A 13,361-nucleotide genomic window follows, 5' to 3' on the forward strand; every position below is an offset into this window, starting at 1 on the left:
TTTGTATGGCCCCAAGTACCTCTTCCAGCAGTCCCATCATCTGTCGCTGGACTGACTACCTAAATGTTGTTTACTTAATTATTTACAGTGGTCAGAAAAATCCTAGCATTCACGTATTCTTTTCAATAAGTATTTGGTCTAGGGCACATAATTACTGAATAGGATGACTGAATTATTTTTTGAGTAAAAAGACTTGCTTTTTAAAATGTATGTAGGTGAATTTATGTAACTTCAAAATATATATAAAATAACTGCCTCTCTAGGTTTGCCATTTTACTCCACAAGCCTGTAGTATCCGGTTCAGATTAATAATGTTTTTATTCCCACTCCCCAGCTTGCCAACCCAGAAAGGAATCACCCTAGTTGTTTATTCGTTTATGTGGTAACTATTATGTATATATAAGCATTGCCCTGGGCACTGGGATTATAAAAGTGAAACAAAGTCCTTTTTCTCATAGAACTTAGTAGTAGTATACTAGTAGGGAAGGTAGGCAGTAAATAAACCAGAAAGGAAAAGAAATATTTCAAGTAGTATGTGTTACAAAGAAATGTAATTAGGATAGTTGGCCATGGAGGGTCCAGCTCTTTCATGTAGAGGAAACAGTTGCCCTCTCCAAGAAAGTGATGTTTGACCTGGGACCTGCATGGAGGGAGTGGCCAAGCAGTGGGGAGTGGGAGGTCTGAAGGTTTGTCCACTGTCTTCTCCGTCAGATTCCATCTGACTCTTCATATTTGAGTTGAGCATACTGTGCCCTTTCTCCCCATGAGCCGCACAGTGGATTTCTTGTCAGGGTAAGTATAGTGAGTGACAAGGGACATTCACTCCAGCCTCATCACTTCCAAGAGACTGTGACACACAGAGAAAGTAGGTTAGGGCTGGCTGAGGTTCCTTAAGATAACAATTACATATTCTAACTAGGATTCCCACTAACAGAAATGAGAAAGTCCATGGAATTTGATCTGATTTGTACTTTATTTTGTAACATTTAAATATATTGTACCTGATTTTATTAAGGGTTATTTTATTTATTTTTAACAGGAATCACTAGATTTGATCTACTTGGAGACTTTGGAAGGTTTAATTGGCTGGGAAATTTCTATATTGTATTATCCTACAATTTGCTTTTTGCTATTGTGACCACATTGTGTCTGGTCAGAAAATTCACCTCTGCTGTACGAGAAGAACTTTTCAAGGCCCTAGGTAATCCTGAGGTTTATGGGTATTTTTTCTCTCTTTCTGCTAATTTCTAATTTTGTCATTTGAATTAATTTTAAATCTTCATCTGTTCATTTTTCCTACTGTGTGAAACCATAGAGGTGCCATTTCTGACCCATTACTACTGGTTATGCTCTTGTGTGAAATCACCTCATTAAGCCTCAGCTTCCTTATCTGTAAAATGATGACAATATCTTCTTCTCTTGAAGACTGTTGTGAATATTAACTGGAATATTTCTTGTAAGGGCCTGAGCAGAGAGTCATGGCACATCAGAAGAGCTCAATAAAATGAGCTCTTTTATTGTTAGGATGATGGTGTGGAGTGAGGTGAGGCTAATGGCCAAGAGACTTATTTTTTGGTAATGATACCTCTTACAATTTCTTAGTTACAGATTACTTTTGAGGCTTAGATTTTACAAGTATTGGGCTGACCTATAATGCTCTTCAGTAAGCCAGATAACTCAGGATAAAAATATTAGTATTCTTGTCATTAATAGGAGAGATGGTATTCATTATTATGTATTCCATAAGTCACATACATTATGACCATATTAAAAAACTCTTAGGTTTGGCTAAGCTAGAAAGTGTATAAATGTTACTTATGAATGAGTTTTTCCATTCTTACTTCAACATTAGCACTAAACATTTTTATATGTTTTTATTTTACTTTATATTTGTATAAGTTTTATTTTATATTGTAGGAATACCAGGGAAGTATAAACTATCTTGCTATATAAACCCTCTTGGGTTTGGAGTGTGTAATTTTCTAATAACAGAAGGGAAAGGTAATGATTTATTGTAGAAAATCCTAACATTAGGTCATTTACCTGGCTTGACATTGAATGCTTATACACTGTATTCCATTGTGGCTTTTAGCTGTTGCAAAAGGCTACATAGTGATTGGTTCATTAAGATCCACATAACTTCAAACTTCTGAACAACAATAAAGCTTCTCACCCCACCAAGTTCTTCCAACCCCTGTGACTGAAGGGATGACCTTTGGAAAGGGAAAAATAATTCAAAGTATTTATTCCTACATATTTTATTACATTCATCCTGTGAAGGGGTGGCTGGTACAGTAGTGCCTTGAAGTGAAAATGACATCTCATTTCAGCTGAAGCACCGGATAATGTATGAATTTTCGTGCTTATGTTTCCTAATGTTGGCCAGGTTAAAATTTGTAAGGTGAAGTGGGAATCAACAGTTCTCTCAGCGAAATGTCTAAAGTTAGAACTTCATTTTTTAAAAATTTTATTTATTTGTTCATGAGAGAAACACACAGAGAGGCAAAGACAAGGCAGAGAGAGAAGCAGGCTCCTCACAGGAGCCCAATGTGGGACTTGATCCTGGGACCCCAGGGTCATGACCTGAGCCAAAGGCAGACAGACACTCAACCACTGAGCCACCAAGGTGTCCCTAGAGGTTCATTTTTAAGCCCATAGTAGCATCAGTGAAACTAGTTAGCCAGAATGTCAGATCAATTCCCACTTAGCTGTCACTAACATGAGATGCTTGTAGACAAATTGCAGTAAATTTAGTTTTGAGTTAAGTATTCTAGGTATCATCTTTCTGAGGAAGTCTTCATTAATGCAGTGAGATATCATTAAAGTGAAGTCATGTATGTTGTGTTGGCTCTTTGACCATAACAGGCAGTAGAATTATCAAGAGTTGTGTAAAACTAATAGATGGATTTGTTTTTTTGTCCAAAATGTTTTCTGTTACTCTTGGGAATGCTTTAAGGAAGAAATGCATTTTAAGTACAGAAAGATCCTCATTAAGTCTATGTAATAATGTGTGAATAGTCTGAGATCTTAAATCTGATTTCACTGGGAATCATAATTTGATTATAAAATTTTATTATCCCTCCCTCCTTTTTTTGTAGGCTTTTTTCTTCTGCTGCTATGTCCATTGATAATGACAGTACCTATCTTATAGAGTATCTGGTATATAGATGGTGGTGGAAGTGACTGTTTCTGCAGAGAGACACATTGTAGTTTTTCTTAAAGATGTGTAGCCTGTGCTGTACCCAAGTTTTGTTTGTTTGTTTGTTTGTTTTTTTTGTACCCAAGTTTTAGAAGTAATAATGGAAAGTCTGTCCTCAAAGGGGATTCCTTTTCACTTGGGGCACTGATTACTCAGCTGGTTTCTCTCTCCACCTACCTCCTTCTCCAGCAGGCCCGGTTTAAATATGCTTTCCCACACCCACCAGCTGTGGGTTCCTGTTGTCATGCAGTGGTTTGGCCATTCCTGGGACTTGAACTGTTTATTGTGTTGGATTGATTTCTTTTCTCCTTCCCATTCGTCCATCATAGACAGACTTAATTTTACCTTTTCTTGCATTAAGATATGCAGGTGATAGAAATTTTAAAATTCAGAATGCTGTGTTGACTTAAGAGCGATATAAAATTGCTTAACCGCCAGGTAGATAGCTTTCTGGAATCTTAGGAGAATAGAATCTTATCCAAGTATGTTTTTGAGGTGTCACAAAAGTCTGAACCTCATAAAAATGTTTCCTCAAAATCTTTTCCATAGATGTGCTGGTATTCTTGAACATCTTTGTGCTTCATTTTGTTAATAAGTGCTGACAGTTTTGGTGCCACATGAACTCTTAAATTTTCTTCTACCTATTATTCCTGAGTTGCACAGTATTGTTGTATATATCAGGTACATTATGTAAGAGACTAGTGGATGATCCAGAGGGAAACTAATATAACTTTAAAAGATAGTGTAGTCTAAATTTTTATTCTGTGATATATCTTTGGATAACAAAATCTTTATGTTCAATTTATTCTTTTGCCATTTCTTCTTTTTTTTTTTTTTGATCATGTTTTCCAAAGCTTTTCCTTTTAATTATGTGCTTACTATTTTGGTGTGTCTTTCTGTATGTCTTCCTGTGTGTGTGCTTGCATGTATGTTTTTAAAGCAAAAATAGGATCATACTTGTCTCAGGTTAGTTCCCCTGGGAATCACACTTTGGGGCTGGGATGAAGGAGGAGGTGTATGAGAGGGTGCTCTTGGGATTGTGTGGAGGGCAGAAGGTGGAAAAGGAACTAACTGTGCAGAGATAAGAAACCAGAAGCTTTCACGGGCCCCAGAGCTTGCATGGAGCTGAAGAGAAGGCATGGTTTCCTGGGGGTCAGCTGTCTTCTGCTTAAGCCCTCCAGGGAGCCTCCAGTGGGGACAGGAGATCTTTCATCCTAAAGGGGGTCCAGCCAGCACATCAGAGCTTTCTCAGTAACACTTGACACTCTGCCTTGTTAGCCCTCTGCCTACCCAAGTAACAATACATCATTTCTTACCATTTTCTTAATTTTTCTGCAGGGCTTCATAAGCTTCACTTATCAAATACTTCAAGGGATTCAGAAACATCCAAGGCATCTGCAAACGGGCATCACAAAGCACTGTGAGACATGCAGCAGCACTCTGCGATCAAGAGATCTGGGACCCCCACACTCCTGACATGCCTGTCAGTCAGAAATAACTCGCACTGACCATGCTTCACATTTAGGGCCTGAACCTGGCAGTGCCATTTCTTTCATAAGCTCCTAAGAACTTGGCTGCCACAGGCCCTCTTCTCATTTAACTTTGTGACGAATCCCGCAGTTGCCAGCCAAAGGCAGGCTCCTTAGGGCAGCACATTCTTCTGTGGATATATTTGCTTGCACCAATTGATACAATCACCCATATGAGAATGCTAGAAAAGGCAAACTTTGGGGGCCTTCTAAGAATTCAGTTAAATCCCATTATATATTTTATTCAAAATGGAGAAGCTGACGTGAAATACATTCTTGGTACTTGGATGTGAAGTGAAGGCCCTGCAAAAATGCAGGTTTATAGGTGCCGTTATTTCAGTGGGGGCATTGGAGCGGTAGTTTGCAAATGATATTTTTCACTTCCTTAAAGAAAAGGACAAAAGCATAGTTCTGGTTTATATTTCAGAATGATATTGATTGGACTTTGAGTCAAGGGGAAAATAGAAAATTCTTTCAAAACCCGGTTCATGCTAGGACACCATGGGAATACCTTCCTCTGTACAGTGTAGTAGACTACATAGGAAGTATTATGTACTTGTAGTTCTCTGATATCTTTTGTGTATGTAATTTAATATTACCTCTCATAACATAGTTGCCAGTGTCGAACACACTTGTAACTTGGATTTTGCCTTATAGGCTATATGTACACTTAATTTTTTTAAGCATTTTTTCAAAATCTCTCAGTTCCTTGTGCTCCTGTGTCTGTTATTAAACTACAAACGCTCTGTGGTAGAACCCTCCCCCCCCCCCCGCCCCGTCACCACATTCTTCAGGCCTTGGTTACTTTTATATATGCCAGTTTACACCTCAGATTTATAAACGTTTCCACTTTAACACCCAGATGCACATTGTCAGTGTTCATGATGTGAGAATAGTTTTGTAGTGTATCATGATCTGATAATCATTCAGTTATTAAATTATAAGTAATTCTGGGGACTTTAAGTCCACTGAATAAAAACTATGAAATTGTACTCTGTATTACCATCCACTCAGAGTACTGAAAACTGTGCATGCAGAAATGAGAGATGAGCCCCTTGTACATACTTTGTAGTTATGCAGTCTCTATAAACACATAGGTTCACATGCACTATGTGTATGGCAACAGATTGTCTGTGTTCAGACAAAAGTAAAAGAACATTTTTCTCAAATTGTTGAGTTTAAAGGGTGTTATGGGAGAAATTTATGAAAATCAGACTGTATATAATTGACAAAAAAATTTCCACATAGAGCCAAAATAATAAGAAAAATTAATCTGTATTCCTAAATTCAATCGAGTATACTTCTTTATTTATACCTCTATATTTCATTCTGAGCTTCTATTGTTAAAATCAGCCCAGTTTTAAAATAAAAGAACATTTTGTGATTCTAAACAACACTCCATAAATACCATCAGTCTAGTATTGGTGACTCTCTCCACATAAGATATGCATATTGAGGAAATTAACAGAAGTTGGCTGTTTCCTAATTTCACTGGTAATTACACTTCTTTAAACATTAATTGCAAGCTTTGATTTTTACTGAAACTTGCTTGCAATCCATATTTTGAGCAGACTAAGTCAAGGGGAAAAGAGAAAGAAAATTTTTTAAATAAAAAAAGTCACTTGTAACTTACACTGGTTTCAGGGCACATCCATAGGAAGTTCTTGGGTATTTGTAAGATGTCTGAAAATTTCTGAGTAAAATATTAAACTTTTCAGTGTCTATATCAATTTTTTGTTCATTTGAAAGTTTCTTTCCATCAGAAAATTTAGGCCAGGTTTGGATTAGTAAGCAGTGAAATGTATCCTAAATTCTTACAGCTGTTACTGGGTGCATCTTCATTGCTTTTGAGACAGAGGATACTATTGCCGCACGTGAAGGGCAGTTTTGAACCTTGGGTCTCAGATGCCTTTTCTGGGAACAATAACTGTTAATATACTCTGTTTGCCACATGATTACGGCCACTTGGGGTTCTATAAAGAGTATATTCCTGGTCATGTACACAAGAGTCTTCCTCTTGAGTAAGAGACTTAGTCTAAATGCAGGTGTTTCTATTGGACATACACTGGTGGCTGGCTGCATGAGGGCATGGCAGAAATGGGTGGCAGGCAGCACACTGAGGCCAAATGTTGAAGTCTGGTAAGAACAGCCCCCCCCCCCCCCAGTCTTTCATTTGTTGCAGTTGTTGTGCTAGTGAAGGAGAAGGCGGCTGGCTGGCCTGACACCAGAACACCCTGTGCCCACAGTCAAGAGTGGCCCCTGGGATGGCCATTTTATTCTCGTTGGGTAGGGGGCTAGGTGGCTGTGTGAAGTCAGATGCTCCATTGACTTTTTCTCACCTTAGGATCAACTTTAAAAGGGCATTAGACACTGAAGTTACAAAGTTTTTTGTGGAGACTTAGCCTATTCTTAATTGGTTCTGTAATACTTATTTTAAACTTATAAATTTTATAGATAACATTTGTAATTTTTACTGATTTTTTCCAAGATATTTCTTAGATTTAGTATTTACTTAAGCTTTATATATATTCTATATAAAAATAGATCTGCTCTAAAAGAAGAGACTATATGAAAATCGCATGCACATAGATGTTAGCTCCTTTAGCGCCACACTGAGAGGTTGATTGATTTGTGGATGAGAATGAAGTCTTCTGCATGGTTTGACTCTTGGAATATTCAGGTAGTGTACTGTGTGCACCTGATAGTTAGGGGCATCAGTGTCTGCTTGCTTTGCTGGATCGCAGTAGACCTACCTGTCTGTGCCCCCATAACCGCTTAACCTGCCTACAGCACAGGCTTACATCATTTGAAAACCCTATGTGGCTTTCTTTGTTGTTAGCACAGTATTAAATGTATAAAGGCAGAATTATTAAAATAATTTTTAAAAATAGCATTTATGCAGTACTGACTTTTAAAAAACTGGTATGATGTTACTTTTAAAATAATGTTTAGATGCACTGGTATATTACTTTTGTTTACAGAGTGTTTTGTTTACAAATTATCTGTTGGCCATGTTTATTTCTATGGGATACTTTTAGTGTGACTTTTTGAATGTCTTAGAAATTAAAGTTTTACAAAAAGTGATTTCATGTTTTGGTTTATAAGCATTCAAATGTATTTTTGTTTTACTTTTAAGTCTTAAGTACCATCGTGGCTAAAACTTAAGGTATATGTATAGGTTACTTCCATTTCTTTTTTATAAAGGGCAGTATGGTTCTGGTGAGATGTTGGACTGAGGAAGAAGTGAATGTTCTCTCTCTTTTTGGAGTTATTGGTAGATGAATTTCTTCTAAACATTTGCAGCTAAAATGTAACATCAACAATTGAAATCATATATGTCATCTAATTGTTTGAGTTATTTAGATCTATTTGATTCCTCTAATCTTTTCCGTAGAAGGACTGAACCACACCCACTTGTGGTCAGGCAGCTTAATCCAGAGCTCATGGAAGAGTAAATGGCATTAGCATCTGGTGAATTCACTGCCAGACAGAAGCCTTTACAGCAGTGGCTTGCTTTCCAACTCTCTGACCACAAGAAGAAATACTTTTTACATTGTAGTATGCACAGACACACACACACATGCACAGACTTCTATACATGTGAACAAAAATTTAACAAAACAGTACATATTTTTACTGTATGTGATGCCTGCTGGAATTTTTCATTCTATTTTTTAGAATACTAGACACAAACCACTAATACTAATGGATGGTGAACTTCAGTTGGAAAAAACGTGACTTCTGGGATCTATTTAAAAGATGAACGAACACAAAAACTTTTTTTTGACTTTTGACTATTAGGTAAAATTCATTATTGCAAATACCACTGAAGCAAAAGTATTATATATGCAGATTACTTGTTGCACTGCAAAAATTGTAATTAAAATCAGTAGAAATTGCTGGAACTCTAAAAAATGGATTATAAAATTTCAAAACTAGATGGTTGATCCATATTTCTTAGAGAAATAGAGCTGGGACCTAGTATTAAAGAGAAGTTACTTAACTTCCTATTCTGTGTAATTCAGTTAAGTAAGTGTTTTCAAGTTCACGTGATCAAATAGGAAATTCGGACAAAATCCAGTTATTCTTTTTTTTAAGATTTTATATATTTATTCATCAGAGAGAGAGAGAGAGAGAGAGAGAGAGAGAGCGCGAGGCAGAGAAAGAGGCAGGCTCCATGTGGGGAGCCCGATGTGGGACTCGATCCTGGGACTCCAGGATAATGCCCTGGGCTGAAGGCAGGCACTCAACGGCTGAGCCACCCAGGCATCCCAGAATCCAGTTATTCTTGAATGTGGTTTTGGTCTTATGTTCTTCCTAAACATACTGGAAAAGTCAAATTCACAAGCATGGGTTATGAAAAGTAGGGCAGCAGCACCCGATGTGTATGATTCCTGACGACTAGTATGAACAGAAAGATCTTCAGTGTCTGAATGAGAGGACATAGAGATTTAAATGTGAATCTGAGGAAGAAAGTTTGATTAGTTACTAAAAATCCTGTGTGAATGTATGAATGTCTTCTCTCTTGCAAAGCTCTTAGTAAAAGATATACTGCTTACCAGCAGTGGCCCCTCAGAACCCAGGACATGCTATAGAATTGAGCGGCTGTAGCTGTCATACTGTGTAGCTGTAGCTGTTGTATCATATTGAATGGCTGTAAGTACTAACAAAATAGCCTTTTACTTATATCTTATCACATTGTTTTGTTATTGCTTTAGAAACCTGTGGTGAAAAACTTCTCTTTTTCTGTATTCTCAAATACTTCACTTGTGTATGTGTGTGTGTGGGGGGGCGTTTCTACACCGAGCTATTTTCCCAATTCTCTGTGGATACCACATCAGTGTGCTGGTTTGATTTACTTCTGACACTATATGGAGTTAGTGTAGATGCTACAGGTTAAGGACTCAGTCCCACAAGACTGACTCCCCACTCCTTGCTTCAGATGCCGGTCCCATGTCTGGGCTGTCCCATGTGCTTTGCCCACCCAGCTATAAATCAGTGGTTCCCAGCACCCCCTGGTTCAGTGATGTGCTAGAGCTGCTCACAGAACTCTGCCAAACAATTGATTTACTAGATCGCCTATTTATTACAGAGCATAGACTCAGGAGCGCCAGATGGAGCTGATGCCTGGGGCCAGGTATGGAGGTGGTCGCAGAGCTTCATGCCCTCTCTCCAGGGGTGCCAGCTGGGAAGCTCTCTGAATTCCTTCAGTTTGGGTTTTGGGTTTTTTTTTTTTTATGGAAACTTCACTATATGGACATGATTGATTAAAGGATTGGCCATTAGTGATTAGCTCAGCCTCCAGACCTTCCCCACTCCCCAGAGGCCAGAAGGGTGGGACGGAAAGTTGTTGCTTCCACTGGCCATCATTAGGGGCTTTCCAAAAGACAACATTAACATCAGATCAGGTGTGGTTGAAAGGGGCTTCTCAGGAATATCAAAAGACACCTTGATCTTATCATTTAGGAAATTCCACAGGTTTTAGCTCTGTGCCAGGAGTGGGGAGGAAGACCAAATATATGTTTCTTATTATAAATTACTTGGACAGGCTTGGTTTGGAGCAGCAGCTTGTATCAGGCTACCCAGTACCACTGTTTACTGAAGTCTTGGATCAAAGAAGTGCACATTTTCAGACTACTTCCAAAAAGACTCTATCAGTATATACTCTCATCAACAGCATATAAAGATGTTTTTCTAGCTAACACTGCATTTTGCCAGTCTTTTACATTAGCGCCAGCCTGAGAGGCAAATATTTGTTTTTCTTTGCATTTTTAATAACTATTGGGGGGGACTTAAAAAATTTTATCAGCTATTTTTCTACTTTTGTGAATTATCATTAAATGTACTTAGCCTATTTTTCTTCTGGTATTTTATAATTTTGTTGTTTTATAAAAACTGTATATTATAGATATTAAATGTCTTTCTGATGTGTGTATTTTTCCTGATTATTCTTTTAACTTTCCGCATTGTTTTTGTGGGTTTTTTTTTTTTTTTGGTGTCATACGTAGGCTTTCCCTATCCTAAGACTTTCAAAAATATTCCCCAATATTTGCCCCTAACTACTTGAGATATAATTCACATATTATAAAATTCACTCTGAAAGCATATGATTTATTGATGTTTAGTGTATTCCCAGGGTGGTGCGCCCATCATCACCGTGTAGTCCTAGATCATTTTCATTACCCCAAACCTAACTACTTTTATGTCTTTATTTTTTTTTTTCATAATTCATCAACACTTTATCTGGATTTATCTTGTTGAAAGGAATGAGATAATGGTTGTGCAGACATGTTACTGGCCACACAGCAACCATTAATGCCAGGCAACACAGCTCCAGTTTTATTCAGAGTGGCAGTGTGCCCACCTTCCCTTGCAGGTAGGTGTGGCCATGTGACTTGGATCTGACCTGGGACTTGATTCAGACTATCCTGTGGGACCTTCAGAAAGATAACTTGGAAGAAGCCAGTCAGCCAGAAGAAGCACTACCACTGCCCCTCGCCGCCCGATCCTCTCTTGCTGATGATGCTGTGAATGGGACAGGATGTGACAGCTGGGACTCCAAGAGCCACTTCACATTGTAAATTGCCTGTGAAGACAGCTGAAAGAATTTGGATGCCCACTGAGTGCACAGCTGCCCTGCAACCCCTCCTTGGCTTCTGTGGAGATGGAAGCCCCTTGAGTATCCAGATTGCTGCCTTCAGGTCTGATAGGAGTGACTGAATGCAATATTAACCTCTCCTTGACTAGTTTTATTGTTTTCCCAAATGACAGGCCAGTGTAACAGAACTATATATGAAACAGTATGTGTGATTTCAGTGCTGTTTTTATGAATCAAATGTCCATAAAAATCAAACATTTTTCTAAATTTTATATTCTAAATCCTCTAATTAATGTATCTCATAAACTCATTTTGAAGAATAACCTCTCTGTTATTGTACCAAACACTAATCTTGTGTTTTGAATTAATACTTAAATTTACTTTTGCCTTCTGAGGTTCTTGTCAGTGACTCATTCTACTGTCTTTAAACCTCCAGTTAATGTGGTAATTTTACCACATACACTTGAATTATAATTTGGAAGATGTATTCTTTCAGACAGATTAGCATTCACGTTGGCAAAGAAAGTTCTTATTCACAAAACATCTCAGAGACAGTTGAAAAAATTTGAATAAAATCTGTAGATTAGTTAACACGTATCATTGTCAATTTCTGGTTTGGATAATTTTACTATGGCATGATAACATGAGGGGAAGCTGGTGAAGGCTATATGGATATTCTATTTATGCAACTGTTTAATCGTTTGCAACAATTTAAGTGTTTAAAAATCCCAGAGACATTATATAATAAAGAATTATGCTGTAAAATAATTATGCTTGGTTCTGAAACTCTTACCTAAAAATTTTGACTCCTCTGCAAAGTGCCCTCAAGGATGGAAGCCATGTGCTTGCAGAGGGTGGAACAGAAAGAAGTGTGTGGTCTAGGGGCACAGGTGTCTGTGGTCCCTGACTTGCTCACCTCAGCCCTATAAGTGGTCTAGCTAGGCTGCATCCAGAGATGATCTGTATATTGACAAAAGACAGTGTGCTCCTTACCCACCCCCAGTAAAGGCTTCTACAGGTATTCTTTTGATACTGTATACCAGCAGTGTCCTTGACAAAACTGTAGTGTGTGTGTTTCCATATGTAGGCCTGAGAATCTTGCAGTTTTTCAGCAAAACCCATGGAATATATGTCAAGGACAGTGTAATCTTTGATCTTAGGTCTTTCCCTCTCTAGACAGAAATAGGTCATACCTTAGGCTTATAAATTTAATATTACTCCTGATTATTGGGACTTAGAACTTTATCCCATAATGCTACTGTGAGACCAGAGATAAAACTGAAATATTCTCACACCATTTTAGGTAAGTTAGATATATATCTACACCCCCTGCAGAAAGCAGCAAGCAAGCATGTGATAGGGTTCAGGACACACTACTCTCACATGTGGCACATTGGCATATTGAATATTTTAAGCTGAACGAGTTTGAGGTTTACCCTTTTTCGCTAAAACAGGCCCTAAGACCCTCTTGTGAGAGACATTCTCCCTATACCCAGAGGAGAGGAGCATCCTTATTTCAGAGAATCCTAACAGGCCTTGCTGAGTTCCCCAACTTACACACTTACCTCATACTCCTTAACCTATCCTGTTTCCCACAACTGCCTACTCGTCATCAGATGTAGTAGAAAATAGGTCCATTTCTTTGGGTCTTCATTTCTTTATGAAGGCTCCCATGTCATGTAATACTTGCACTAAATGTATTTGTGTGCATTTCTCCTGTTAAGTGGTCTTTGTCAGTTTAATTTTTAGAACCAGCCAGGGATCCAGGAGGGTCAAGGAAGACTTTTTCTTCCCCTTTGCTGCCTTTTAACGCAGTTAATATTTTTATCTTGATCCAAGATGGATCCAAACAGCTGTTCTTGCTACCTAATTGTTGGCTACTGATCAGCTATGTTAAAATTAAATTGTTTGGGGGTGGGGGGTATTTCCCAACCTTTAATAATCACATCCACCAAGTTACTTCAAATTATCTTAGTTAAATGGTTTTAGAAAATTACATTAAGAAGTAGTGTTATTAAAAGCCAGTTATGGGGGG

At 38.0% G+C, this 13,361-nt stretch overlaps 1 protein-coding gene across 7 annotated transcripts in view; it reads left to right on the plus strand.

Annotated features, from left to right (window-relative positions):
• The window catches only part of LMBR1 (limb development membrane protein 1), a 151,273-nt gene extending 139,185 nt beyond the window's left edge, over positions 1-12,088 (plus strand). For 3 of the 7 annotated variants that reach the window (XM_055334953.1, XM_055334959.1, XM_055334960.1), the window contains 2 exons: positions 1,040-1,201; positions 4,538-7,812. In XM_055334953.1, coding sequence (XP_055190928.1) covers positions 1,040-1,201; positions 4,538-4,623 — 248 coding nt within the window. In that variant the 3' untranslated portion in view covers positions 4,624-7,812. Of the gene's footprint in view, positions 1-1,039; positions 1,202-4,537; positions 7,813-10,992 lie in introns of those variants that run through there. The other 4 variants (XM_055334955.1, XM_055334954.1, XM_055334958.1 and 1 more) reach the window with 4 other exon arrangements.
• Positions 12,089-13,361: the final 1,273 nt, after the last annotated feature.

The sequence above is a fragment of the Nyctereutes procyonoides genome, unplaced genomic scaffold (genome assembly GCF_905146905.1).
Source record: "Nyctereutes procyonoides isolate TBG_1078 unplaced genomic scaffold, NYPRO_anot_genome, whole genome shotgun sequence".
Classification (NCBI taxonomy): domain Eukaryota; kingdom Metazoa; phylum Chordata; class Mammalia; order Carnivora; family Canidae; genus Nyctereutes; species Nyctereutes procyonoides.